Raw genomic sequence first — 27,904 nt, forward strand, 5'->3', positions numbered from 1 at the left:
GTCTTGAACAAGGGCCATTCATTCTTTGGTGCCACTGGCTATACCACATAGAGACATTTAGGATTCTGAAACAGTATATTGGCCACGTGAGTACCTATCCTAAGCAACTTAGAGGGAAAACAGAGACTTTTGCCTGCACACCTCCAAAGGATTTAGCACTTGGAGGTGTTTTTAGGATCATCTATCTTTTCACCCTGGCTAAGGACGTCAGTAGGCATTTTCCCCATTTAAAGAAAAAATGGGAGCGGGGGAGGGCCGTGACAGTCACACAGGTAAGGGGCAGCCAGGTGGCAGGGAGGGGGAATTCCAGCCACACTCTCGGGGGCTCACGGTGACAGGTGCTTGAATCCAGATCCTGCTCATGGCCTTCCCACCTCGGGTGAGCCCAAGTGAGGACCAGCCAGTGGGGAGCCCAGCCAGGCTCCTGCAGATGCAGGGTGCCACGGCGGGCAGAGTTACCGGGATCAGACATGGGGTGGGATATGGGAAGAAGTGGTGAGCCCAGAAAGCCAAGCATGGTAGAGGTGGGCTGGGTGGGGGCTCACCCCAACTCCCCCATTCGGAACGTCCGCGGGAAAACGAAAACGTTCACCCACCCTGGACACGAAGGGATTGGGAGGGGGGCTGGGGCCCCGCCCCGGCGTAGCCCGCTCCGTGGGGTCCCGCTCCCCGGCGCGCGCTCCCCGCCCCCTCGCTCCTGGGCGGCGGCGGCGGCGCAGGGGAAGGGGCGGGCAGGGGCCGCAGCCGCTTTCTCCTCCCACCGCCGCGCGCCAGCCCAGCCGAGCCGAACAGGCGCCGCGCCGGGCTCCCGCCACAGCCGCGCTTCCCGGCACCCAGCGGGCGAGTGGGCAGGCGGGCGGGCGCGGGCCGCGATGGCAGCGGCGGAGCAGGGCTGAGCCCGCCGCCCGCCCGCAGCCCCCCGGCCCCTGGGGCCCCAGCCATGGCGAAGCAGTACGATGTGCTGTTCCGACTGCTGCTGATCGGGGACTCCGGGGTGGGCAAGACCTGCCTGCTGTGCCGCTTCACCGACAACGAGTTCCACTCCTCGCACATCTCCACCATCGGTAAGGGGCGGTGGCCCGGGGCACCCCTCCCTCCCGGCCGACGGCCCCTTCCCCCGCCGCTCCTGTCCCCCGCCTGGGAGGAATTACCCGTCTCTCCGGCTGGAGGCGGTGGCGCGGAGGCCGGAGCCCGGGTTAAATCTCAGGGTGAGCGTAGGTTCCGGCAGGTGAGGGGGTCCCTGCTGCTGCTGTCCGGGCTAGGGGTGGGGTCTCCCGCCTCTCGCCGGAAAGTCTTCCCTCCCACTAAACCGAGAAACCGGGCGGGGTGGGCAGGGCGGATGTAGGCCTGGGTACCCCGAGCTGGGGCAGCAAGAATCGTAGCCGCTGGAATAACATCCCCACACCCCCAGCTGGAGGGGGAGGGGAAGTGAAGCTTGTGCTGGGGAAAAGGGGGTCAGGGTGGAGACCGGAGTCACTAAGGCGCCCTTGGTTCAGTGGTGACCCAAGGTGGAGCCAGCAGGGCGGGGTGGTGGTGGGGGGGGACGGTAAGAGAGGAGGTACCGAGGGGCCGCAGGGATCGAGTTTCCAGGGCAGAGTTGGGAAGGTAAGCTGCAAGGTGGGACACCTGGGGGAGGGCACAGATAGGGTGAAGAGCCCCTGGCGCCTGGGAAGAGGAGCCGGAAGAGGAGCCGAGGTGTCTGCTCTGAGGGAGGCTAAAGAGGATAGAGGAGTGGCAGGAAGACCTGCCCAGACCAAGGAGTCAGAAGACAGGCGGGACCCACCTTAGGGCATCTCTCATTTGGCAGTGCTGGAGCATGTGGTTAGAGGGACAAGGCCCGGTGGCATCCCGGACAGCACTATGATGCTAGGTGTGGGTCCATGGCCGCCCCTCTGAGACAGTCGCTCTCTCCTAGACTGTGAGGGGCCCCTCCCTGAGAAGTCTGAGTTGAAGGAATTCCATCCTCACCTGCTGCCCTGGTCAGCCCAGGAATAGCCTCTGCATGGCCCAGGCCCCTGGAAACACCTGCTGGCTGGCTGGCTATCCATTTGGAATGCTCTCCTCGAAGTCCCTGCTGCCATTAGGGATGGCCCCAGCTCTCAGCTTCCTCTTGAGGATTCTGTCCACGTCCACCCCCCATTCCCCTTACCTAGGGAGAAGTGGGAGCAGACAGATACAGCCAGGAGGAACAGAACCTTCTAGTTAAGAAGCCAGCTTTGTTGTCAGAGAGACCTGAGACCTCACTTTGGGGCAAAGTGACCCTGAATATTGCTTAACTTCTGAGCTTTATTTAGCTTCTTATCTGTAGAATGGGTATAATAATGGCACCTACCTCCCAAGTTGTTGTAACTATTAAATGAGATAATGTTTGTTAAGCCAGACACATGGTGGAGCTGCATAAATGCTGATCGTTCTTACAGCTATTGCCATTATCATTGTGCTCTTAGAGTCTTCTTCTCTCTTTGTTTCACCAACTTGAAGGATGAAACAACGGCACTTCAGGTCAGGGAACAAAACGTGTCCATCTCTCTTAGAGGAGCTGTAAGGTCAGTTCCTAGGAAACCCAGGAGCTTGGGCTGAGCCATGGTTTGGATGAGAGACATTGCAGAAAGAAGGGGGGCCTAGAGACACCAAGGCTGTTTGCCTGCCGGGAGGACTTAGGGAACAGGCAGGTGCAGGAGAAAGCATGGGAGTGATGGAGGGAGTGGCAGAGGAACCAGATGGTGTTTGAGGACAGGTTGTGGGCTCAGGGACAAAGGGCGGCGGGCTATCCCTTAAGGAAACTAGGAGTGGCTATTTTTGAGAGGGGCCTGGTGCTTGGGACTACTGAGCTATCTGCAGAGAGCTGTGGGCTGCCTGGGAGGCCCTGGCTTTTGCCTGAAGAGCAGTTGTTTGCACCTGCTCTCCGGGTCACATTCCAAGTCCTATGGGTGACCTGGACTTTATGAGGGCTTTCTTCAACCACCTCATTTCAGAAGCCCTGGTACTCCTGCTTAGTGCTGTGGGAGGCAGCCTCCCCTGGGAGACATGTACCCTCCTTTTTGAGGGCACCCCTGTTTCTAAAATACCAGGATGGCCCTCTGAGGCTCCTGCTCTCCTTAGATTCATTGCCTCGCACCTCTAATCACCCACCCTTCTTGTCTCTTCCCCTGTAATCTCCCTTCTTAGACACCTTCTGCTAATAGATGAACACTAGATAGGTCACAGGGACTTCCACAAAACCTCCAGGGCTGACCGCTTTGGGCACAGAAGTGAATCAGTAAAATAAGTAGGGGTATCTCTGCAGCACCGTCTCCCCTCAAGGCCCTTGGTATATTGGCCTAAAACCTAAAGACAGCTCCCAAAGTTCTTCCTCTGCTTCTGACAGCCGGTCCCCTTTTCCACAGGACACAGAGGACTCTTTAGGGTCCCCCTTTCCACAAGACTCAGAGAATTCTCTAGGGTTCCTCTTTCCACAGGACAGGGGACTCTTTTTTTTTTTTTTTTTTTTTTTTTTTTTTGAGACGGAGTTTCGCTCTTGTTACCCAGGCTGGAGTGCAACGGCGCGATCTCGGCTCACCGCAACCTCCGCCTCCTGGGTTCAAGCAATTCTCCTGCCTCAGCCTCCTGAGTAGCTGGGATTACAGGCACGCACCACCATGCCCAGCTAATTTTTTGTAGCTTTAGTAGAGACGGGGTTTCACCATGTTGACCAGGATGGTCTCGATCTCTTGACCTTGTGATCCACCCGCCTCGGCCTCCCAAAGTGCTGGGATTACAGGCTTGAGCCACCGCGCCCGGCAGGGGACTCTTTAGGAGTTTGGATTCCATGGAATAGAAAGAAACCTGTCTTTCTTCACACCAGCCTTTTAAAATCTGCCCCACTGGGTATCTTAAATGCTTTCTTATTTAAAGCTTATTAAGGGACTTGTGATTCTCCCTTCTCTTGGGCGTGTTTTTCAGTATTAACTAAAACTTAAGGGAAAGAGTTGGATGGTCAAGAAAATCTTTTTCCTTAAGTGATATGGGAAGTTTCTCAAGGAGGTAGAAGGGGCAGCCAGGACACAGATCAAGGAGCCAAGGAAATGAGTCTACCAGGTCATATTCATTTGCTTATTTTATAAAAAAATTCGTGTCCTGTATGCCAGGCTCTGCACTAAGACCAAGAGATTCTGAGATGAACAGTACCCACAGTCACTGTTCTCAAACTGTGCATTGTCTAAAACACATTACACGGCCATGCCGGGCACTGATTGAAGCACCTTTCCCAGGGGGCTTTATTTTTGTGAATTAAGAAAATGAGGTAATTCACCAGTGACTGCCAAGATAGTACGGCTTCTTGGCTCATATTAATATCACCTAGGCCAGTACTTTTGTGATTTACTGTGTACTCTGCTTTAACAGCCTGTGGTCTTGTAGAGAAGAACCTGCCAGGGAGCAGTGAGAGACCTCCCTGGTAGACTGAGACACTGACTGTCCTTTCCCCCATCCGTTTCTTCTTTTTGGCCAGCAGGCGGGCAGGTGGCCCTGCTGCTGGATCTCTGCCATGGGCATTTCCTTCCTATGCAGCTGTGCTGGCTTGGATGGGGGTTGGTGCAGGGGGGTCCCCAAAGGACTACCTTAAACAAATGAATTGAGCATTCCCTACCAAGCCCTCTGCCAGGCTTTTTAAAGACATATTGTAGTCTACTTTCCTACCCACAGAAGCCCATAATCTAGATGGACAGGCAAGACAAAGGGAAAAAAAAAAGAGCTATTGGCAAAATGAGATATCTGAAAGTACTTGGTGAATCACTCTTCAAATATAAAGGATCAATTATGATCATTACAGTTACTCTTAACGAAAGTCTCACAGTGGGTATCAGAAGCGAAATTATGATGAAAGATGTACCATGAGGTAGCCAGAGAATGGTGATAGGAAGGGATGGGTAAGTGCTATTGCCATGACTAGGTGCTGGTGGAGGCTGGGGAAGACAGAGGCCCCTGTGATCTACAGCCGGCAGGGAAGGCTGAAGCTAGGCCCCAGTGTGGGCTGCTCATCAGTTCCTGCAGCAGAAGAGAGCAGATGGAGTAACATGAGCAGAGAAAACAGGTGGGATTGAGTGGGCGTTCATGGGGCTCTAGGCAGTTTAGCTGCAACAGAAGGGGCTCTTCAGAAGTACGAGAACATTCCTGTTTACCTCTCTGTCTCCCAGACTATAAGTGCCTTGATGGTGCAATCAAATCTTATTCCTCATTGTTTTCATAGTCCCTAGTACAGGGCCAGGCAGATCTCAATGCATGTTGTTAAATTAATGAATGAACCTAGGGATCAGTTGGCAGAGGGCATTGAGAGCCTGGCTAAGGAGGTGGAATGGAAGCCTTAGCAATGGTAGGAAAGGTTTGTGAGTAGGGTCCTAATGAGGTTGGCTGGAAGAAGGGGTTCAGACGTGAAGCAGGGAGACCAGTCAGGGCCTGCAGTAGTATCTGGGCATGAAGGAGCCTCTGAATGGCTCCTCACCCCTGGTGGTACCAACACGAACTTCCACACAGTCACCTGCTCTGGTTTCCCTCCTGAATGGGGAGTGGTTCAAACCAATCAACCTGGCAACTTCTGAAAGGATCTCATGGGACCTATGCCATGACCAGGTAGGGAGAGGTCACACATGGACATCTATGTTCAGGGGGCCTTTCAGGACCTTTCTGCATGGTGTCCAGGAGTGAGATGATATAAACCACAAATGGAAACTGAAGACACTGCTCAGGAGTTGTTGGTTTTCTCCCCTCCTTCCCCTCCGCTCCCCTTCCCTCCCTTCCTTTCGGAGACTAGGTTTCACTCTGTCACCCAGGCTGGAGTGTAGTGGCACAATCATGGATTATTGAAACCTCAATCTCCTAAACCCAATCAATCCTCCCGCCTCAGCCTCCCAAGTAGCTGGGACTACAGGGTGCACGCCACCACATTCAGCTAATGTTTGTATGTTTTGTAGAGATGAGGTTTACTATGTTGCCTAGGCTGGTCTCGAACTCCTGATCCACCAGCCTCAGCCTTCCAAAGTGCTGGGATTATAGGCATGAGCTACCTCACTCCCATCAGGAGTTGGTTTTCTCCCTCCCATCCTTAGTCTTCCCTGAGTAGACCTGTCACCTAGTCCCTGGAGCTTTTGTTTTGAAAGCCACCCTCCAGGCTGCACCCCTTCTGGGTGAGGAGGCAGCTTTGGCCTGTGTGGCTGTGATCTGGTTGGACGGGTTGGGCTGCTGTTGCTTCAGGGTGCTTTCTCAGGCTGGGTTGCTGTGTTACCTTTCTCAGGGAGTTCTGTTGGGACTGGCTTGGCTGCCTGGGGCAAGGGCTTGTGACTGAGGAGGTGCAAGAGGGTGAGGGAGGGGGTGGGGTTAGATCCAAGCCTGGAACAGAGTGACCTAACAGACATTGGGGCATGTGCTTAGACACTAGAATCCTGGGGTTTGCAGGTTTCTAGACTGAGAGTAGCTGGGGACAAACGCAATGTGACATTGTGAGGGGGTCAGGGCTGGGTTTTTACCAGCCCTCAGGCAGCCTGAGACCAGTCTATACCTACTCTGTTCCCCAACTACCTAGAAAGGAAGAGAAGGTAAGAAGAATGAGTAGAATGGAAAGAGCCTAGATGAACACACACATCTCCTGTGGCGGTACTGGCTCTGTGGCCTTCAGACACCTTGATTACATCTTTGTGCTTCGTTTCTGCATCTGTAAATTGAAGATGGTGACAGAGTCTTTCTTAAAGGTTGTTGTGAAGATTGTAGAGCCTAGCACATACAAAGCACTTGGCAGGGCCCTGGATCATATAATAGCTGCTATCTTTGTATTATTATTATTCCTAGCTCTAAGGATGTTGTAGAGATGAATACACGGTCAGTGTGCTAGGAGGTCGTCCTGTGTATCCGTCGCTAGTGCACTCCGTCATTCAGGCACTATTTATTGGGCACCAACTATGTGCCAGGTGCCGTGCTAGGAGTTGGGGATACAGTGGTGACCAAAACAGACAGAAACCAAGGAGCTGGCTTACATTCCAGGGGAGCACATAGGAAGCTATGTTTCATTACCGTTTCTGCTCTAGTGCCCCCCTTCCCCTGGCAGTGCCAGAGTCTGAGAAGGAAGAATGAGGTGGTGAGGAGGTGCGAAGCACTGGGGTGACCAGAGAGGAGAGGATGGGCTGGCCTTGCCTCAAGGCTTGGGCCTCTGCCAGGTGTCGCTCTGCCTCAGGCCTGTTTCTCCTCCTGACACAGGCACAGACCCGGCCTCCCGCTGCTTCCCAAGGACATAACCCTTGGGAAGGAACGTATCTGAAGCCGGCAGAGGGTTTCAGCTGCTCTGTGCATCTGTGCCACGCTCACAGATCCGCAGATGCACCCACAGCTGGGAGCACCGGTTCCTCCTACCTCCGTGCACTCCCTGCTTTCCGTTCCTTCCTCCTCCTCCCCCTTCTCCCTGCTCCCCAGACAGGCTGGTGATGAGCTTTATAACATGGAAGCTGATATTTGGCCATGACCCCTCTACCCTGATCACCAGCTCTTCTCAGAGTGCCACCTTCTGTAATCTAATCTTTGCAGCAGTTTCCCTGTGAAACTGCCCGTTTTCTGTACAGGCCTCTGCCCTCTCCTTGGTGCTTCTCTATGGTCAGTGAGCTTTGTCAAGGGGAGCACAAGGGGGTAAGTCCTCCCACTGAGGAGAGGAGGAAGGGCCAATCATCAGCCCTGCGTTATAACTGAGAGGCCCTGAGGGAAGCGATCCCTCCCATCTTGCCTGGAGGAGATCTGAACTCCAGCCATCTCCTGTCCTTCAGTTCCTCCACACTTGCTCTGGGCATATTCTTAATCCCAAGTCCCTCCCACGGGTTTTCACGTAGAAGCTCTCTCCTGTGAGCCAAGGGAGTGTCTGAGTGCCTTTTCTACCCCACCTGAGAGCTCTGGGCTGAGGGACCTTGTGCTTCTGCTGTGGGTGCAGGCTGCTCCCCTTCCATGGCCCCCTGAGGGAGAGTAGGGCCTGGGATAGAGGAGGCCAGGGGGAGGGCCTCTGAGGATGAGATCTGAGTGTTGCCCTCATCTCACCATTTTGGTAATATATTTATTAAGAACTATAGCTGGGCACAGTGGCTTGTGCCTATAAACCTACCTACTCTGGAAGCTGAGGCAGGAGCCTTGCTTGAGGCCAGGAGTTCAGGAACAGCTTGGGCAACATAACAAGATCCCGTCTCTCTCTCTCTCTCTTTTTTTTTTTTTTTTTGCCCAGGCTGGAATGCAATAGCGCAGTTTCAGCTCACTGCAACCTCTGTCCCCCAGGTTCAAGTGAGTCTCCTGCCACAGCCTCCTGAGTAGCTGGAATTAACAGGCACATGCCACCACACCCAGCTAATTTTGTATTTTTAGTAGAGACTGGGTTTCACCATGTTGGCCAGGCTGGTCTCAAACTCTTGACCTCAGGTGATCCACCTGCCTCGGCCTCCCAAAGTGCCAGGATTACAGGCCTAAGTCACCATGCCTGGCTGACAAACACTTTTTTAATTGACTGGTCATGGCGGCATGTGCCTGTAGTCCTAGCTACTCGGATGGTTGAAGTGGGAGGATTGCTTGAGTCCAAGAGTTGCGGTGAGCTGTGATCCCACCACTGTACTCCAACCTGGGTGACAGAGTAAGACCCTGTCTCAGGAAAAAAAAAAAGAAAAAATTTACTGAGAGCTCTATGACTGTGGCACCATGAACTATAGAAGGGCTAACAGCTGGCTTTAAATTGTGGGTTATGGCGAGGCGCAGTCGCTCACGCCTGCAATCCCAGTACTTTGGGAGGCTGAGGTGGGAGGATCATAAAGTCAGGAGTTGGAGACCAGCCTGACCAACATAGTGAAACCCTGTCTCTTCTAAAAGTACAAAAATTTAGCTGGGTGTGGTGGTTGGCACCTGTAATCCTAGCTACTCAGGAGGCTGAGGAAGGAGAATCGCTTGAACCCAGGAGGTAAAGGTTGTAGCGAGCCAAGATTGTGCCACTGCACACCAGCCTGGGTGACAGTGCAAGACTCAGTCTCAAAAAAAACATGTGTGTTATTTTCTAATTGCTCTTCCCTGATTAAAATTTTCTCTCTGCCAATCTTTTTTCTAGGTATGTGCTGACTTCATTCATTCACCCATTTATTCACTCACTTGCTCACTCATTCATTTTTTCTTTCATTTACTCAACTTTGTTGAATACTACTTAGTGATCTATCTGCTGCCAAGCCGCGAGAGTCTGAAATGAACAGGATGCTGCTTTGCCCTCTGGGAGCTCACAGTGTAGCTGGGAACCAGACCTCCCAACAACCAGAATATTATGCAAAATAAATGTCAGGATGCTTTGGAATCACAGAGGAGTGAGAAATCCCTCCTGGGGAGGCTGGTGAAGCCTTCAGAGAGGAAGTGACATTTGAGTGGAGTTTTGAAGACTAGGTAGGCTTCTCCAGGGGCCATGGGGGTGGAAGAAGCACACATCCTCCTTGCTGTAGGCGGTGCTGTGGAGAACGCCTTGAGTGGGGCTGCTATTCTTCAGCCTTGCTGGGGCCAGCTGGAGTGGCCACACCATGGTTAACCAGCTGAAGTTCAAGAAACCCCTTGCTAGGAGATTGCTTTGCTGACTGTGCGTGAGGGCAGGTGCATCTGAAAGCCCCCTTCCTTCTAAGATGTTTGCTTCTGAGTCTCTAGGCCCCAGTCTCTTCTTCCCTGAACCTTTTGCTACCAGTCAGCACAGCCCTGCCTGAGAAGGAGGCTGCAGGAGTGAGTGGTCAGTAGCCTGGTGGCTCTTGGCTGCCTCTGTGGTGACCGCTGGCCTAAGCAGCAGGCTTAGGGAAGTGAGACCCAGGCCCAGGGTCCTGCCAATGGGGAGTGAGAGGCAGTGGCTAGAGCACACTGCACATGTTACCAAGGCTCTCGGGAGGTCTGTGCACAAGGCAGTGGGAAAAGCAAGGGGAAGACCCAGCCTGGCCAACACGGTGAAACCCTATCTCTACTAAAAATACAAAAATTAGCTGGACGTGGTAGCTCATGCCTGTAGTCCCAGCTACTCGGGAGGCTGAGGCAGGAGAATCACTTTAACCAGGAGGTGGAGATTGCGTGAGCCAAGATTATGCCACTGCACGCCAGCCTAGGCAACAGAGTGAGACCCTGTCTCAAAAAAAAAAAAAAAGGCGGGGGGGACAGAGAACACTGATCCTGATTATCTACTCAGTATACCTACTGTGTACCTACTATGTACACAGGGATGGTGGGCTTTACACATGCCGTTTATTCCATGTATAGAGATCTCTGGATCACATAGGAGCAGGGAGTTCTGAAGTTGGCCTTGCTGGGGTTTGAGAGTTTTCTTGGTGCATTCTTCAGGTTCGCGCCTCCAGACAAGTGTAAGTGCGATTGAATGCTGGCTATGTTCCAGGAACTAAGCTGGATGCTAGAAGAAATGCAGTGAACAGTACAGATGCAAGTGCACCCATGAGGGTCCCCACAAGACCTGAGAGAAGGGAGGAGCCTTGCTGCACTTCCCCTTTTGTAACAGAGGAGAGAGTATTGTTGACCCTCTTCCTGTTCTCTTCCAAGGAACTGTGAGTGTGACTGAAATGTGTCCTGCCACGGGATCTTTGCTGCTTCCTCTACCTGATTCTTTGGATCTCCCCGCTGGTACTTTCTTGTCATTCAGGTCTCAGCTCAAGCGTTACCTCCTTTAAAAGGTCTCCTCTGGCCAACAAGTCGCTTACGCTTGGGTCTTCTCACTCTCTACTCTTTATCCTCAATTGCTCCTGATCACATATGGCTCTCTGAAATTAGGTATTCATCACTTGTATCGGTCTTCCCCACTAGAGTGGAAGCTCTGATGACAACAATCTTTCTGTACTGTTGATGGCTTGTCTTCTGGTACCTAGCTTAGTTCCTGGCACATAGGAAGCATTCAATAACAGTTCGAATAATGAATAAATGAAGGAATGAATGAATGCATTTTTCCTAGAGGACTTCTGTTCTTCCCTGAGGAAAGTTGTAGGTAATATTGGTTTCTTGGAACTGTTTATTTTTTAATTTTTTTTGGAGACAGAGTCTCACTCTATCCCCCAGGCTGGAGTACTGTGGTGCAATCTTGGCTCACTGCAATCTCCACTTCCCAGGTTCAAGTGATTCTCATGCCTCAGCCTCCCGAGTAGCTGGGATTACAGGTGCCTGCCACCACACCCAGCTAATTTTTATAGTTTTAGTAGAGATGGGGTTTCGCCATGTTGACCAGGCTGGTCTCAAACTCCTGACCTCAGGTGTTCTTCCCACCTCAGCCTCCCAAAGTGCTGGGATGACAGGCGTGCCCAGCCAATTTTTAAATTTTTGTAGAGATGTGATCTCACTATGTTGCCCAGAGTTATCTTGAACTTCCAGGTTCAAGTGATCCTCCCACCTTGGCCTCCCGAAGTGGTGGGATTACAGGTGTGAGCCACCATGCCCGGCTTGAGACCCTTAAGATGATGAGGCTGGAGGGAGTGGATGGCCCTACTGCTCGAGCCCTAGAGATTCCTTACTCCAGAGTGCCCTGGCTGCTGAGGTCACCTTGGAGGGTCACTCCAGCAACCTGGCTGAGCTGATAGTCATCATCTGATACCAGCTGTGACCCTGAGCAACAGGCAACACTGACCTTAGTCTAAGGCACTGATCCCTCATCTCTGCCTACACCAGAGCAGACAAGATGTGGCTGCAGACACAGCCAAACCACATCAGCTCCTGTGATCCCTGTGTGGATGGGGTCTTTTTTGGTGTTTTAGGGTTGCACAGGGTGACCTCTTTAGAGGTGACCTCCTGCCACAACCCACAGGAGGTGCACATGGCCCGCACATGCTGGTTTCCTGCCGGGGGAGGGGCCGGGCACTCCTGGGACCTGCGGTTGGTAACTGGAGCCAGCCTGGTCCCGAGGATTGGGTGTCTGCCTTGGGTTTCAGGTGTATTAGGTTGTTCCTCGTTGTGGAGTCTCATTACTAATGGAAAGCTCAGGTCGCACTGCTGGTCCTTTGGGCTGCGGTTGATTGTGGTGATAACATTTGGCACCCATGGGCAGCCCTGTTTCCACTAAAGCATGTGTGGTAGGCAGGTAAGCTGGTACCTGCCCTTAACCCATGAGGTGCTGGCCCGCTAGTAGGCACACCCTACCTGTGCCAGAATTTAGCCAGACTCTGGGAGCCATCTGGGCCCTACAGGGGGTGGCATTTCCTCTTTTCCTTGAAACATTCCAGCCGAGTGCTGGCTTGGGCTTCACCTCTCTGCCCCACTCTCCTTCCTCTCCCCAACATAAGCCTCCTTCTACATCCTAGAGCTCTTCCCATACGCCCTCCTGCAGCTCTGGGCTCACTAATCTCATCCTTCCCTAAGGGGGCTTGACAGCTGCTTCTGCTAACATTTAATAAAGCTCTGTGTGCCAGACCCTGTGATATGGGTTTTATACCTTATCTCATAATCTTCAGAAAAATTTTCTGAGAATTCTCTGTCACCCCCACTTTACAGGTGAGGAAACTGAGGCAAAGGTAGACTAACTGGCTTCCCCAACACCATGCAGGTAATTAGTGATAAATGCAGGATTGGAACCAAACTTGGCCTCCCAGTTGTGCTATTGATGGCCAGGCCACTCCGTTTCTTGAGCCATACTTCCTCCATGCTTTCTAGGGCTTTCTAGAGAGGCAGACATTGATGGGAAGGACTGTTCTTTAGTCTGGATGTGCCCTGCCTCCTCCTTTCTGTAGGCATCACAGCACCTCTACTGCTGCACTGGGGCGGGGGAGGGGGCACTAAGTTCTTCCGATTTGCTCACACAGGCGAGCTAGCTTAGGAGCCACGTGGGTGCCGGGTGTCTCCCCTGCCTCATCCCTCTGTCCTGCCTCTGTCCCTGGTGCCCAGAGGAGGGCCCTGCCTGTCCTCCCAGTTCTCCAGCAGCAGTGCTGTCCCAGCACTCTAGGGCTCCAGTTGTGGCCTAGCAGCTGCTGGGGCAGAGACCACACAGCCAGGGTCACAGCAGGAAGAGGATGGGGTCTGGGGCTGCCTCAGGCCATGGTTGAATGGCACCCTCACCTCACTGAGGAGCTTTTCTTGTCTGTGAGGCATCAGGTGGCAGGACACGTCTCCCTGCTCTTAAGCCTCTGGCACACAGCCCTTATTTTTTTATTTTTTAAATTTTTTTTGAGACAGAGTCTCTCGTTTCATCCAGGCTAGAGTTCAGTGACATGGTCTTGGCTCACTGCAGCCTCTGACTCCCGGATTTAAACTATTCACCTGCCTCAGCCTCCCATGTAGCTTAGACTACAGGCACCGGCCACCATGCCTAGCTAATTTCTGTACTTTTAGTAGAGACAGGGTTTCACCACGTTGGCCAGGCTGGTCTCAAACTCCTGACATCATGATCTGCCCACCTCAGCCTCCCAAAGTGCTGGGATTACAGGCATAAGCCACCATGGCCAGCCAAGCCTCAGGCACACAGCCCTTCTTATGCTCTCTGGGATGGCGGGTATTCCCCTCATGGAATTAATTCTTTTTCTTTTCTTTTCTTTCTTTCTCAGGGTCTTGCTCTGTCATTCAGGCTGGAATGCAGCCTCAACCTCCCAGACTTAAGTGATCCTCCTGCCCCAGCCTCCCAAGTAGCTGGGACCACAGGTGCACATCATCATACCTGGTTTTTTTGTTTGTTTTTAATTTTTTGTAGAGACAGGGCTTCACTTTGTTGCCCAGTGTGGTTTCAAACTCCTGGGCTCAAGAAATCCTCCCACTTTGTCCTCCCAAAGTGTTGGTATTACCAGGTGTGAGCCACTGTGCTTGGCCGATTTATTTATTTAGAATTTGTTTTGGAATTGCTTCCTTATGCCTGTCACTGTGCTGGCATGGGGACAGATTTAAAAAACAAGCAAACAAAATACTTGGTCAGCCACAAAATATATTCTCTGCCCCTTAGGTTCTTTTTGTGTAGCTGAGGCTAGAAGACAAAAATGGGGCAGTAAGGAGCAGGGAGAGATGGTTTAGGGGTCCTTCTTCTAGCCTCTTTGTTGAAGCATCTTGCCCACCAGCTTGGGGGAGCCATTTGGCAGCAGTGACCAATCCTGAGGTGCTCTCAGGTGTCACTAAGAAAAGGGGCACGTGCTCTGTGGATACCCATGGGCTGAACTTGGAGTCTGATCTGGACCTGTGGCTGTGCTAGGATCTAGTGTCCTCAGCCCCAACTCCGGTCAGCATGTTCATCATCTTTAGGCCTCTGCTTCTTTCTGCTCCTCCTGCCTCAGCCTCTCAAGTAGCTGGGACCACAGGTGCACACCATCACACCTATTTTTTTTTTTTTTAATTTTTTGTAGAGATGGGGTCTTACTTTCTTGCCCATCTGGTCTGGAACTCCTGGGCTCAAGCAATTCTTTCTGCATGTTTGTCTGCCTCATGCTCCCTCATTACCAACTGATTGGTCCCCTCTGCCCTGCCTGGAGCGAGCTGGTTTGACTGGCTTAGCTAAGCTCCCTTGCCTCAGCTGGCCAGGTCACCCTGTGGGTCACCAGCAAGCCTGTTGATGGTCCAGTCTAAACTTGCTTCACCAAAAAGAACATGCTGCATCCAGCGCTGCTTCCCTAAGCAGAGGTTTGGGGCTCAGCTGTTCTAGCCAGAAAGGGACACTGGGTGGCACCGGGTGTGGCAGGGACCATGATGGGCATATCTGATGTGCCAGGAAAAACAATGAGTTGCTCTCCGTGCTTTGGGCACCTGGCTGGGAAAGGGCCCATCTTTCTGACTTTCTCCTGGGGCTCCCTGCATCTCCAAGAACCTCTCCTGGAGCCGTGTAGAAGTGGTTTGCTTGTTCCTTAACACTTCTGTGCCCTATTTCTTTCTGTACCCAAGAAAGGAAGTAGACTGTCTTGTAGAGACACTGTCAGTGTGATGAATCTGGACTTACTGGAATCATGAACCATGGCAAGGAGCAAGGACCTCCCTGAAAATAGGCTATGGTGGGTGTCTCAGTCAGTCAGGGCTGCTGTAACAAAATGCCTTTAGCAGAGTAATTGTAAGCAAGAGAAATGTATTGCTCACAGTTTGGGATGACGGGAAGTCCAAGATCGGGGTGCCAGCAGATTCAGCGTCTGGTGAAGCCTGACGCTCTGTGACAGATAGAAAAGGGAACAGGCTCCCTCAGGTTTCTTTTATAAGGGCATCAATCCTACTCATGAGGGCTCCAACATCATGACTGAGTCACCTCTCAAAGGCTTTACCTCCCACCAGCACTGTACTGGGGGTTAAATTTCAACATGGGAATTTTGGAGGAAAACAGACTTTCAGACTATAGCAGCAGGCTTCTCCTCATGTGCCCCTGCCTCACTTCCAGACGCCACATAATGTCAGTGAAACCCTATCTCTACTAAAAATACAAAAAATTAGCCAGGTGTGGTAGCACGTGCCTGTAATCCCAGCTACTCAGGAGGCTGAGGAAGTAGAATCGCTTGAACCTGGGAGGTGGAGGTTGCAGTGACCTGAGATCGCGCCATTGCACTCCAGCCTAGGCAACAGAGCAAGACTCCGTCAGGAAAAAAGAGAAAAGGCATTGGGTATGCCAGGGTGTGCGGGAACAGGCGGTAAGATTCCTCAGCCTCCCAGGGTTGAGAAGCCCCTGGCAGACTGAAGGACACCGTGGATAGGTTTTAAGACACCAGCTTTGCAGTCCGGCTCAGCTGTGGGATGTGAAAGCATGAGTAAGTTACTTGGCCTCCCTGTGGCTCACAATGATCATACCCACTCCTGCCTACTTCATGGGGCTGGTTTAAGAGCTGAGGGATTCCATAGCTCAGGGGTGTGCTATAAAGACAAGCACTATATTGAGTAGGGCTGGGCGAGTCCTGAGAATGCATTTCTCACACTCTCTGATGCTGCTGATACTGTAGTCCCTTGGCTAGCAAGGGCAGCTGGATAGCAGGGACTTTATAATCCCTTCAGGGTTCTCTGGGCTGGTTTTCCTGACTGCTCCCCAGGAAGACTTTATTTGGCAGAGGGAGGGTGGGAGTGAGAAAACTACCAGGGCCAGTGCTTCACAGATATTGTTTAATTATCACACCACAGCCCTTGGGAAGCGAGAGGTATTCTCCTGCCACACGTAGGAAAAGTGGCCTGGTGCAGAGGTTCATGCCTGTAATCCCAGCACTGTGGGAAGGCGAGGTGGGAGGATCACTTGAGCCCAGGAGTTCAGGACTAGTCTACGCAGTATAGGGAGACCTCATCTCTACAAAAAAAAAAAAAAAAATTAGCTGGGCATGGTGGTGCATGCTTGTAGTCCCAGCTACTAAGAGATTTGAGGTGGGAGGATTGCTTGGGTCCCACCTGGGGCCAGAATTTGCATTTCTAACAAGTCCCAGGTGAGGCTGAGGTGGGAGGATGGAGGCTGCAGGGAGCTATGATTGTACCACTACACTCCATCCCTGGCAACAAACTGAGATTCCATCTCAAAAAAAAAAAAAAGAAAATTGAAGCTAGAAGTTAAGACTTGCCTGTAGTTACAAGGCAAGTGCCAAACCCAGGATTTGGACGAGCTGTTTCTGACTCCAGGCCAATGGATGTCTCTTCCACGACATATATAGCTCTTGAACCGTCTTCTAATATCACCCACAGTGCTGTTAAAAATACAGGTTTCTGGGCCTCACTCTAAAATGATGATTCAGTAGGTCTAGGCAAGTCAAGGTCATTGTTTTTGGTTTTTTAAATATCAACCCATGATTCTGAAGCTGAGGCTCTGCAAAGCACACCTTGAGAAACAGAACTCTTGTGCTGCCTCTCTTGACACTTCAGGTGCAAAGCTTTTGTTCAAATGTTCTCAAACTTATGCATGTGTGAGAATCACCAGGACAGCTTATTGAAACTGGTTGCTGGGCCCTACACCTAGAGGGCCTGATTCTATAATGCCCAAGAATTGGCATTTCATGTGTTTTTGTTTTTGTTTTTAGACGGAGTCTTCCTCTGTTGCCCAGGCTGGCACAATCTCAGCTCACTGTAGCCTCCGCCTCCCAGGTTAAAAAGATTCTCTGGCCTCAGCCCCACGCCCCCACACCTCCTTCCTGAGTAGCTGGGATTACAGGTGACTGCCACCACCCCCAGCTAATTTTTGTATTTTTACTAGAGACAGGGTTTTGCCATGTTGGCCATGCTGGCCTCGAACCCCTGACCTCAGGTGATCCACCTGGCTCAGCCTCCCAAGATACTGGGATTACTGGCATGAGCCACTGCGTGGGGCCAGAATCTGCATTTCTAACAAGTCCCAGGTGATACTGATGCTGCGGGTCTAGGGACACGCTTCGAGAACAGCTTGCTACTCAAGTGATATGTGGACAGCAGCATCAGCTACACCTGGGAGTTTCCTGCGGCATCTCAGGCCTTGCACCACGCCTACCAGATCATAATCTGTATTTTAACTCAATCGCTGGGTGATTCTTGTACACCTGGAAGTTTGAGAAATGCTACTTTAGAGGAGCCAGAATGTGAAACCACTGCAGGCAGATGGAGAATATCTCTTCTTCCCATGGATACTAACGATGCAACAAGGGCCGACTCTCTGGGTGTGTACCCAGCTGGGGCTGATGAGGACCAAAATGAGGTGAGATGTGGATAGAGGACTTTTCCCTGAGGGAAGGCAGAGAGAACAGAGGGAAATCTGAAAAGAGGAGGTGGCTTCAGAGGAAAGGCATTCATCTGGGCCATAAAACAGTGGAGAAGGTATCCTGCTGAGAGCACAGGGGTGGCGAGGGGGTGCCCTGGAGCTGAAGCCTCCAGTGGGAGGACAGTGATAGGTGAACACATGTGTGAATGAGCAGTTTGCTAAGCAGCTGTGAGGGCTGGCCAGGGTGAGAAAGCCTCTGCCTGGAGAGGCCTAAATAAGGCCAGCGTGTTGACTTTGTCCTGCAGTGCTCAGCAGTGGAAAAAACCAACAGCCACACGAGGAGAGGAAAGGAGCCACGATGGGGTACTGGGGCCAGGGCCTGACTGGTAGGTGGGCACAGTGGAAGGCCCACGCTGTGTGGGAACAGAGCGCAGAAGGAATAGATTCCTCTGGAAGATCCTTGCGCTGGTAACCTTTTTAAGTTTAAAAAAGGGTGCATGGTGGGGAGGGAGGAAGGAAACTCCTTCAGAAGACATAGACTTACTCTGCTTTTTTTTTCTTTTTTTTATTGCATTTTAGGTTTTGGGGTACATTTGAAGAACATGCAAGATAGTTGCATAGGTACACACATGGCAGTGTGATTTGCTGCCCTCCTCCCCTTCACCTATATCTGGCATTTTTCCCCATGCTATCTCTCCCCAACTCCCCACCCCCTCCTGTTTCTTCTATCATGTGTCAATGCACATGGATAGCCAAAAGGCGAATAAAACAAATGTTCCCAGATGGCCAGTGAGACCTAGGTTGCAAGATGGTGGGGTGTGGGTGAGACCAGGGAGTCCTGTGAGCCCCAGAATTCCCCAGCATTGGTCCCCAGCCACCTAGCTAAGAAGTGAGGAAGGAGGTCAGGAGTCACTGCCTAGCCTCCCTTCTGATGGAATTTCCCATCTCTTTGTCAGTCCTGTCTCTTGGACAGTTGCCTGCTTTCACCTCTCCCTCCATCCCCTCTTCTCTCACAGGGAAAAATGTACCTTAACATAGGCCGGGTGCAGTGGCTCATGCCTGTAATCCCAGCACTTTGGGAGGCCAAGGTGGGCGGATCACGAGGTCAGGAGATCAAGGCCAACATGGTGAAACCCCATCTCTACTAAAAATACAAAAATTAGCTGGGTGTGGTGGTGTGCGCCCGTAGTCCCAGCTACTTGGGAGGCTGAGGGAGGAGAATCGCTTGAACCCAGGAGGCGGAGATTGCAGTGAGCCGAGATTGCGCCACTGCACTCCAGTCTGGGCAACAGAGTGAGACTCCATCTCAAAAAAAATATTGGAAGTTCCTCTCTTAGCAAAGCCCTTCTCAAGCACCACAGAGTTAGGGCTTCCATGCCTGGCCAACTACCCATGACTCTTCTCTCTCTCCTCTAAGAACCAGCACAAAGGGCAGCGTGGGCTCTGGCATAGACAAACCTGTGTTGGAATCTGCACGTGCTGTGCTGACCCAGCCTAGCCGCTGACCTCTCTGAGCCCTCGTTGCCTTCCCACTAGGTTCTCTCAGGGCAGAGGCCGTGTCTTTTTCACTGCTCTGTCTGCACTGAGCACGGTGCAGGGCACATAGGAAGTTCCCGTAAATGTCTGTGGGATAAAGGAAATCAAACCTCCTCTCTTCCAATCTCCCTTGTGACAGCTTTGCACAAGCCACTGTCCTTGGCCAGGTTTGCTAGGCTAATGTGAGGACTAGCCAGGTAGATTACAAATTGGACAAAATTTCTCGTTCTTCTTGGGAGAAGGTGCTATATCATGAAACAATGTCTTGATCCCCTTCTATGCCAGGTACTGGGGAGAAACAGGTGCCTGACAACCATTGATCCAGGCAGGAATAAGCACACTCCTGCCTCCCAAGGCCAGGTGCCTCTCTCCTTCTTCCTTCCTTCTTCCCTCCTCCTCTTCACTCTTTCTCTGTACACATGGAAGAGTGGCTGCCAGGCATTGCCCATTTGGAAAAGTACAGCTCAATGGATATGAATCAGCTTGGGCAGGCGAAAAATGATTCATGTCTGACCAACTCGATTAAGTTCAGGTTGCCCATTCTGCATCTTTTTTCTCTTGTAATTAAATGACGATTGGTCTCGATGGTGGGAAGGAAGAGACAAAATGTAATCTGTTTGTAGAAAGCTGGGGACGGCACGGATAAGAGGAGATGTCTCCCATTTGGCAAATAACTGATGTAGAGTGGCAGTGGTGATGGGGATCCTGGCACCTTCAGGCCTTCTGGGCCAGGCAGTGCTGCTGGTGGCAGACGGTTCAGAACTCCACCGTGTTCCCATCTGAAAACCGTGGCTGATCATGCCCACTTCTGACCTTGCTCCAGGGAGTACACAAAGACGGAAGCTTAATTAGCCTACCAGACATAGCTCTTGAATCACTGGCACAGTGGCTGGGTACAGTTAGGGGTGGGGAGAGGCACAATGAGCAAAACATCTCCCCTCATCTCTCTGTTGTCACTCAGAGGCAAGCTGGCTGCTGCTGGTGGTGCTGACTTCTCTTGCTGCAAATTTCTCCAATGTGTTTCTGCCCTGGATGGGTTTGTCAAATCCCTTGTGTTTCCTGCGTCTTGTGGTAGCTTAGCTCCTCCAACCACGGGCTGGAGGAGCGTGGGAACTCTGTGCTGCTTCTCCCTCCCTCAGTGACACACCATGCTACTGCCTTTTCATCAGGTCCTCTGACAGTCACAAGCACCTGCATGAACCCAGCCCTGCCCTAGCTCATGACAGCTGCAGCTGAATTGTCTGATGAAGACATCTCCCCTCAGCAACCCTCTGAGATATTGGTAATATCTGATGAAGACATTTACTGAGGCGGAAATTGAGGCTGTGAGGCAAGGTGCCTGATGTCATAGCAGTGAGCTTTGAGTGGCCAGAGTGAGGAGATAAGCTCAGGCCTGATGCCAAAGCCCATGCTCCTCCTCATCAATCACGCCTCCTAGGGCAAACGGGTGAGTCAGCAACTGAGATGCATGAGGCCTTCTTTTTGGTGGGCCTTCGCTGGGTGCTGAGGCTTTAGGTACAATTATGTGTTGGAACAGCCCTCCTCTCTCCATGGTCCGACACTATGACCCCTTCCAGTTATTAACAAGCCAGAGAGAGGGGGAAGAAAGTAGACAAATAATGTGGGTTGCTATTCCTAGAGATCAGAATTTCAGGAAGGATAAATGCAGCGTTCTCTCCAGAAGTATAAATAGGAAGACTTCACACATGACTAGAACGAGACATGTTTTAAGTCTTTTGAGTAAGGCAGTGATGAAGTAGATTTCCCCAGATTCACTCTGTCTCCTCCTGGGTCCTCCAGGCCCTTTACGTTCGGCAACTTTCAGCTCAGGGAGGAAGGAAAGCCCCTTTCAAAGCTTCAGATACTTCCTTAGGATCAGTTTCTGCTTAAAGAAGGCCTTTACCTTACTTCATCCGTTTGTCAAATTAAACTGAAAGGAAACCTTTCAAGTGTGATTACCTGGGCCTTGTTCATTTCTCAGTGGGCACCCTCTCTAACTTTCTTGCTTTCTTCCTTTCTCCAGGGGTTGACTTCAAGATGAAGACCATAGAGGTAGACGGCATCAAAGTGCGGATACAGATTTGGTGAGTTGGGGAGGAGGAGGAGGAGGCAGATTTAGGAGGAGAGGACCTTGGGCTGCTCTTTAGCTGCCACTGTCATGTGTAAAATCCCTAGGCTTCACCTAACAGATAACTGGCCACCTCTGTGATGGAGAGAAGCGAAGTCTCAGAAGCCCATCTCTTCCTATGAGCCTAATCTCCAATCTCTAAGAAACTTCATGGGATTGACTACAAGCACCAAAGGGCAGGAATTAGAAGGAATTGGCACACTAACCATTGTGAATCTGCCTCAGAATTAGGCTTTGCCCTTGGGCTGTGCCACGCTGTGTTAAGATTGGAAGGAGGGAGGCTACACACCTCATCATTTAGAGTGAGACCCCGACAGAGTTCCTTGGGGCAGCATGGTACAGTTTTCCCAAGTAGCAGAGGGTGTCACTGTGGCTCTCTGCCTGAGAGAAGCACTCCCTTTGCCAGGGTTTAGAGCTCCCTCTCAATTCCACAGTAGTATGGGCACTGCCTTCAGAGGTCTCAAAGGGGCTGGGGGTGTAGCAGCATCCCCCGATCAACTCTCATACAACCAAATCTGGCCATAGTGGCCAGATGCCAAAGAGCTGTCCAAGGCCTGTTCTGGCTGTGGCTTCTGGTGTCTGCCAGTAGGGCAGTTGGCAGGAGGGGCCAAGGCCCTACAGGCTTGGTCAGCACCAGCACAGACGACCAGGCCTCTGACTGCAGATCCTCCTGGGGATCCAAACACCCCTGGTTTTTCACCCTGCAGCCCCTGGTTTTTCCTGCAAGGGTACAGGGTCTCCCAGCTCTGCTCTTCCCCTCCCTGTCTGCTCCCATGGTCCCTGCTTCTCTGAGAGACTGGCTTTCTCCTGCAGGGACACCGCAGGGCAGGAGAGATACCAGACCATCACAAAGCAGTACTATCGGCGGGCCCAGGTAAGCCACCACGTTCGGGGTTTCAAAGTGAGAAGCTGCCACCCACACTCCCAGCTCTGGGTATTTGAGATGTCTGTGCCACAGATCCCCTAAACACAGATCGCCTGCTTGAGGGAGCACAGGGCAGTCTTTCAACTGTTCACTGATCATCCATCCATCTGTCCGTTGTTCATGGCTCACTCGCTACAGGCAGGCCCCCACCCTTACCCCTGACTTCCACCATCCATCCTGGGTCAAAGATTTGGGTCAAAGCGTGTGGTGCCTTCCTTCTCTAGAGTTATGTGATGGGCCTGGGAGGCAGCAGTAGTGGGTCTGAGAGAGGAGACATTTCTGGATGCTGAGCAGGGAGAGGGGAGAGTGGGACCCAACCTTTAAGGTTCCACAGCCCCTTTTGGCCCCATGACTGCACTCTCTGTGCACCTCACCGCCTCCATCTCTCTATTTCTCTCTCTCAGGGGATATTTTTGGTCTACGACATTAGCAGCGAGCGCTCTTACCAGCACATCATGAAGTGGGTCAGTGACGTGGACGAGGTAGGAGATGCTACCTCACTGCTGGGGTGGGGAGAGGGTGCCCCACCGGGGAAGGCAAGGCGAGGGCCAGATGGGAGGGCCGGAGCTCTCAGGGTGGGCAAGCAAATGCTTCCAGGAAGGCTTGCCTTCCACAGCCCTGGAGGAAGACCTCTGGGTGAGTAAGACATGGAGAAGAAGGCGAAGCTGCCATGCCCTCACTCTCCATACCCTCCGAGGCCTCCATGGCTGTGTCTTCTCCAGAAATGAGTTAGTTCCAAGTCTGCCCTGTGAGCAGCTTTTTTCCTGAAATTGGGACCAGGTAGAGTTGCAGGATGGAGATCTAGTCCTGGCTCTGCACAGTAGCTGTGGAGCCTTGGGCCAGCCATTTGAATCTTCTGAGTCCCCAGTTCCTGTAGAATGAGGGCTGGACTTACATCCAATGTCCTTTCAAGCTCTGATACCAGTAGTCTAACCCAAGGAAGCACCAGTCTTAGAGTGTCTTCTACCCTGAGCTGTCCCCATGATACCCTTGAGGTCAGGCATGGCACTTGGCGGAGCCTGGCATCTGCATCCAGTCACCCCACCCTGTCCCTGGGGCTCTGGAGTAGGTAGTGGGCTGGAGGCAGTGCAGACTTATGTGGGGAAAATGGGGGGGAGGGCAGCACTCACTGGCCGTTCTGTCCATCCTTTGTCCCTAGTACGCACCAGAAGGTGTCCAGAAGATCCTTATCGGGAATAAGGCCGACGAGGAGCAGAAACGGCAGGTGGGAAGAGAGCAAGGGCAGCAGGTAAGTGGAAGGAACAGGCGAGTCCACCCCGGGTCCTCTGCTGGGCCTTCAGGGCCAGTCCCGAGTACGGGGACCCAGGGCTGTGTTCCCCAGTGGCAGGTCCTCCCACACATCCCCTGCACCCTAAGGCTCTGGGGGAGCAGCCATCCTCAGAAGGCTTGCTCTGTGGGCTTTAGGACAGTGATTTGGGGTCCATCCAGAAACAAAGACCTCATGGGCAGCAACTCTCCCAGATCCAGGTCCCCACATGCAGGATTGCCCTCTGCTTAAGAGATCATCCCCGTGTTAGTGATGAAGGACTTAAAGTTGTCAACTTCTTCTCTGACAGCATCCAGGGCAACTACCATGTTACAGTCAGGAAATGATCTCCCAGCCCACCCCACATTCCTGTACTTCTTACCCAGGAAAGAGACAGGGAGTCAAATGAAGAGACTAAGAGCCACAGTTGGAGAAGCCATGGGGGCAGAAGGGATAGGAGGATGGCACTGAGGGAATGTCCAAGCATGAAGGGAGACCATCCTCCCAGAGCGCCGAAAGAAAGATTGGTCATACTTTTACTTTTTTTCTTTTCTTTTTTTTTTTTGAGATGGAGTCTCGCTCTGTCACCCAGGCTAGAGTGCAGTGGTGCCATCTCGGCACACTGCAACCTCCACCTCCCAAGTTTAAGCAATTCCCCTGCCTCAGCCTCCCAAATAGCTGAGATTATAGGTGCATGCCACCACACCTGGCTAATTTTTTTGTATCTTTAGTAGATGTAGGGTTTTGCCATATTGGCCAGGCTGGTCTCGAACTCCTAATCTCAGGTGATCCACCCGCCTTGGTCTCCGAAAGTACTGGGATTACAGGCATGAGCCACCGTGCCCAGCTAAGATTGGTATTTCTGAGACAAGTTGTCCACCCAGTCCATAGACCTCAAGGGTTTTTCCCTCTCTCCTCAGTCAGTAGTGTTCCATTAGCACTTAAAATTAAATTGATTGTTTGGTATCAAAAATCAGACATGGTCATGGCAAATTTGAAAGTAGAGGAAATGCTTACTAGGATAGCATTTATCGAGCACACTATGTGTGGCACTGTGCTAAGGCAAGTGTTTTTAGGTGTACGACCCATTTAATCATTCCACAACCATGGATGGTAGACACTCTCAGTCTCTTTAACAGAAGACGAAGCTGGGGCTTACAGAGAATGAACAACTTCCCCAAGATTGCACAGCTAGCCATCAGTGGCAGTGCTGGTATTCGGGTCTGGGGCTGTGGGACTCCAGAGCCCATGTTTTTTATGAGGATGCCACCTGCCACAATGTGTGGTGTCTTTGTCTCCTGATATATGATTTTGCATTGGGGGGTGTGGGTGGCAGCTGGAAGAACGGAGAGGTGTATGAGTGGAGGATCTTCCCCCATTGGCTGCTACCCTGTCTTGGAGCTCCCAGTCCCATCTGAGAAATTGTCTCTTCTGAGCAATCATCACAACAGCACGGTTGTTCGTGCAGTGGCAGAAGTCTGTGCCTGCTTGTGTGGGCCCCTCCCTTGCCTTACTGATTCTCTTTCAGAAGTGTCCTTCTCTTGCAGCTGGCGAAGGAGTATGGCATGGACTTCTACGAAACAAGTGCCTGCACCAACCTCAACATTAAAGAGGTGAGAGCCTGGCAACCAGGCACCCACACTCTCAGGCTGAGTCCAGCAGAGGTGGGAGAAGGAGCCAGAAGAGAGGCCTTACCCCTTGGGCAGCTGCAGGGTTGCCAGGGGAGAGGAGGAGACGCTGGACTAACCTGTGCCCTTTGGTTTCCAGTCGTTCACACGTCTGACGGAGCTGGTGCTGCAGGCCCACAGGAAGGAGCTGGAAGGCCTCCGGATGCGTGCCAGCAACGAGTTGGCATTGGCAGAGCTGGAGGAGGAGGAGGGCAAACCTGAGGGCCCAGCGAACTCTTCGAAAAGCTGCTGGTGCTGAGAGTCCTGTGTGGGGCACCCCACATGACACCCCTCTTCCCTCAGGAGGCCCGTGGGCAGACAGGGGAGCCGGGGCTTTGCTCTGCCACTGTCCTCTCGTGTGATGACCCTGCTGAGTATCAGTAGCCGCTATTCCCCCTGCCTGGCCCTAAGAGCGGCTCTACTGTCATCTCAAGCAGCCCCTGCCCTCAGCCCGTCCACTCTGGAGTGGTCTTCAGCCTGTTTCCCCAGCCAAGGCCCGCTACGACCCCACCACGTGCCGCAAGCACCGGCTCACCACCCCGCACCCCCAGACAACAGCTGAGGCTGGAGTCCAGGCCACTTTCCGCTCCTCCTTTCTCCGCGCATCATGTGTCCTCTCTGCTTCTCCTCTCTCCCCCACTTCTCTCTCTCTGACCCCTCCCCTCCAGTGTGTTTCGTATCAAAGCCCCTCACCCCCCTCCCAGTGTGTCTTGCTGTGTGGCAGCTGCTGCAGCTCGCTCTTTCCTTCCTTCCCAACCTGTCTGAGGGGATGGACCCAGGCTCGTGGGGCAGTTCCACCCTTGGATCCAGGAAGAACCCCCCACCCTGCCTCGTGGGTGGACCAAAGGCTACAGGGTGCTGCTTCCTCCTCCCCTCCCTCCTGTCCCTCATGTGCCATGGGCCTGCCTCCCCAGCGACCTGAGAGAGTGGAGCATCGAGACAGGAAGGAATCGGCAACTGGGAAGTCCTCGAGCCTGGGGCCGCCCTACCTCCTCCTACTCCCCCGCCAGAGCTTTGCCCTTGCTTGGCTGCCCACCTGCCTCTTCGGGGAACTGAGCTCAGAGGCAGATGCTTCAGAGAAGGAAACAAAATGAGGGGTGGCAGGGATACAAAGTCACCTCCATTCTCTACCTCCCATGCAGCATGAACACAATTTCTCTCCACCTGGCTCCTGAATTTAAAGGTGTGGACCAAGGTCTGTGGGTACCCCAGGGGCAAGGAGCGTCCTGGGGTCAGTGACACTGTCAGGCCAACCATGCATGCCAGAAAGGAGAGCATTTGGAAATGAAGGACTAGCTCCTATGTATCAGGTTAAGAGCAAGGAAGAGCTGGCCAGGGATAGCAGTTTGCACGGCAGAGGGGAACGTAGCAGCAGCAGGGCCTCTGGGCCCCCTCTTACATTTCTTAGGTAAGAAGAGCGTTTGTTTCCTTAGACTCCCAGGCAGAGGACTAAGCCCAGCCTTCAGCAATCAAGCTTCTCCTGGGACCCAGAGTTTATGGGAGAAGGGCGAAGCCTTCAAAGGAAGAGAGAAGGAATGCCCTGGGTAGAAACGCTTGGTGCTGTTCTTTTCAGCCTTCAAGCACTCATCTTGCCCTCTAGCTCCTGATAGGCTTGAGGGTTTGCCAACCACACTGTGGCTACAGGTGGAGGGAAGAGGACTCCCTCCTCCAGAGTGCTATGTTCAGGAAGTTTCTTTAACCCCATATGGCCCAAGAGTAGCTTGTAGAGGCCCTTTAAAGAAGGAACAAGTAATTTACCAGCCCTACTGGGGTTCCTCCCCACCTTCCCAAGGTGGGCAAGGCCTAGGAAGAAGGTCGTTCTTAAGCCACACATTAGCTGCATTGCGTGGCTGCCACCAAAACAAAGAACTAGGTACTGAGCATTTAATCAACTAAGGACACACACACGTGAAGGATAAGAACCCCACTTCGTTATTCCTCCAAAAAGGGGTGGGGGTAGCACCACCAAACCAGGAAACAGCAGGAGAATGTGGCTCAGGACTTAGGGACAGGGTATAGATTAGATAGTGGAAAGCAAAGGAGAGCAGGAGTTATAAATCACTGGCTAATGAGAAACAGAGCTGACTCTAGGAGGAAGCTGTGACTATGGCTGGAGTTGCTTCCTTGAGGATGGACTCCTTGCGTATCAAGACCTACGTCACATCACACTGGGACTAGGGAGGTGGGGGATGTCAGCCCTCAGTCTGTCTTCAGCCAGGGACTTAAGAAGTTATATTGGGCAGTGGCTCCAACTTGTGGGCCAGTATTGCAGCATTCCCTGAAGATCAGGCAGGGTGCCATTCATTGTCTGTCTCTCCTAGCCCCCTCAGGAAAGAAGGATTATATTTGTACTGTACCCTAGGGGTTCTGGAAGGAAAAACATGGAATCGGGATTCTATAGACTGATAAGCCCTATCCACAGGGCCATGGCTGGGAAAAGGTATGGGAGCAGAAGGAGAATTCAGATTTTAGGGTGCAGCCATGCTCACCTTAAACTTCTGGTGGCCTGAGGCCTGTCTTGAGGCCCAGACTGTTGAGCAGTCTTTGCTGGCCTGTTTACTCGTCACCACCTCTGCACCTGCTGTCTTGAGACTCCACCCAGCCCCAGGCACGCCACTTGCTCCTGAGCCCCCACTATCTCCCTGTGACGGGTGAACTTTGTGTACTGTGTCTTGGGTCCATATATGAATTGTGAGCAGGGTTCATCTATTTTAAACACAGATGTTTACAAAATAAAGACTATTTCAAACCACAGGTGTGGCTGTCTGGATGAGTCCCTGGGGGTAGGTTTCACATC

General features: G+C 52.3%; 1 protein-coding gene across 1 annotated transcript; it reads left to right on the forward strand.

Moving 5' to 3' along the window:
• Positions 1 to 690: 690 nt before the first annotated feature.
• Positions 691 to 27,861, forward strand: RAB15 (RAB15, member RAS oncogene family). The gene is made up of 7 exons (XM_032245871.1): positions 691 to 1,064; positions 21,144 to 21,204; positions 22,062 to 22,122; positions 22,578 to 22,655; positions 23,333 to 23,422; positions 24,988 to 25,053; positions 25,208 to 27,861. Exons 1-7 carry the CDS (start codon positions 941 to 943, stop codon positions 25,364 to 25,366), a joined length of 639 nt encoding a protein of 212 aa, XP_032101762.1. The 5' UTR covers positions 691 to 940; the 3' UTR covers positions 25,367 to 27,861.
• The last annotated feature ends 43 nt before the right edge of the window (positions 27,862 to 27,904 follow it).

Source organism: Sapajus apella, unplaced genomic scaffold (assembly GCF_009761245.1).
Source record: "Sapajus apella isolate SASKATOON/1434 unplaced genomic scaffold, GSC_monkey_1.0 scaffold59, whole genome shotgun sequence".
Lineage (NCBI taxonomy): Eukaryota > Metazoa > Chordata > Mammalia > Primates > Cebidae > Sapajus > Sapajus apella.

Bases quoted from the DNA above. Each gene is read 5' to 3' on its own strand.
- RAB15 (XM_032245871.1), top strand. From the start codon at position 941: ATGGCGAAGCAGTACGATGTGCTGTTCCGACTGCTGCTGATCGGGGAC. The intron at 21,205-22,061 runs GTGAGTTGGGGA...TTTCTCCTGCAG, and splicing joins AAAGTGCGGATACAGATTTG to GGACACCGCAGGGCAGGAGA. The intron at 23,423-24,987 runs GTAAGTGGAAGG...CTTCTCTTGCAG, and splicing joins GAAGAGAGCAAGGGCAGCAG to CTGGCGAAGGAGTATGGCAT.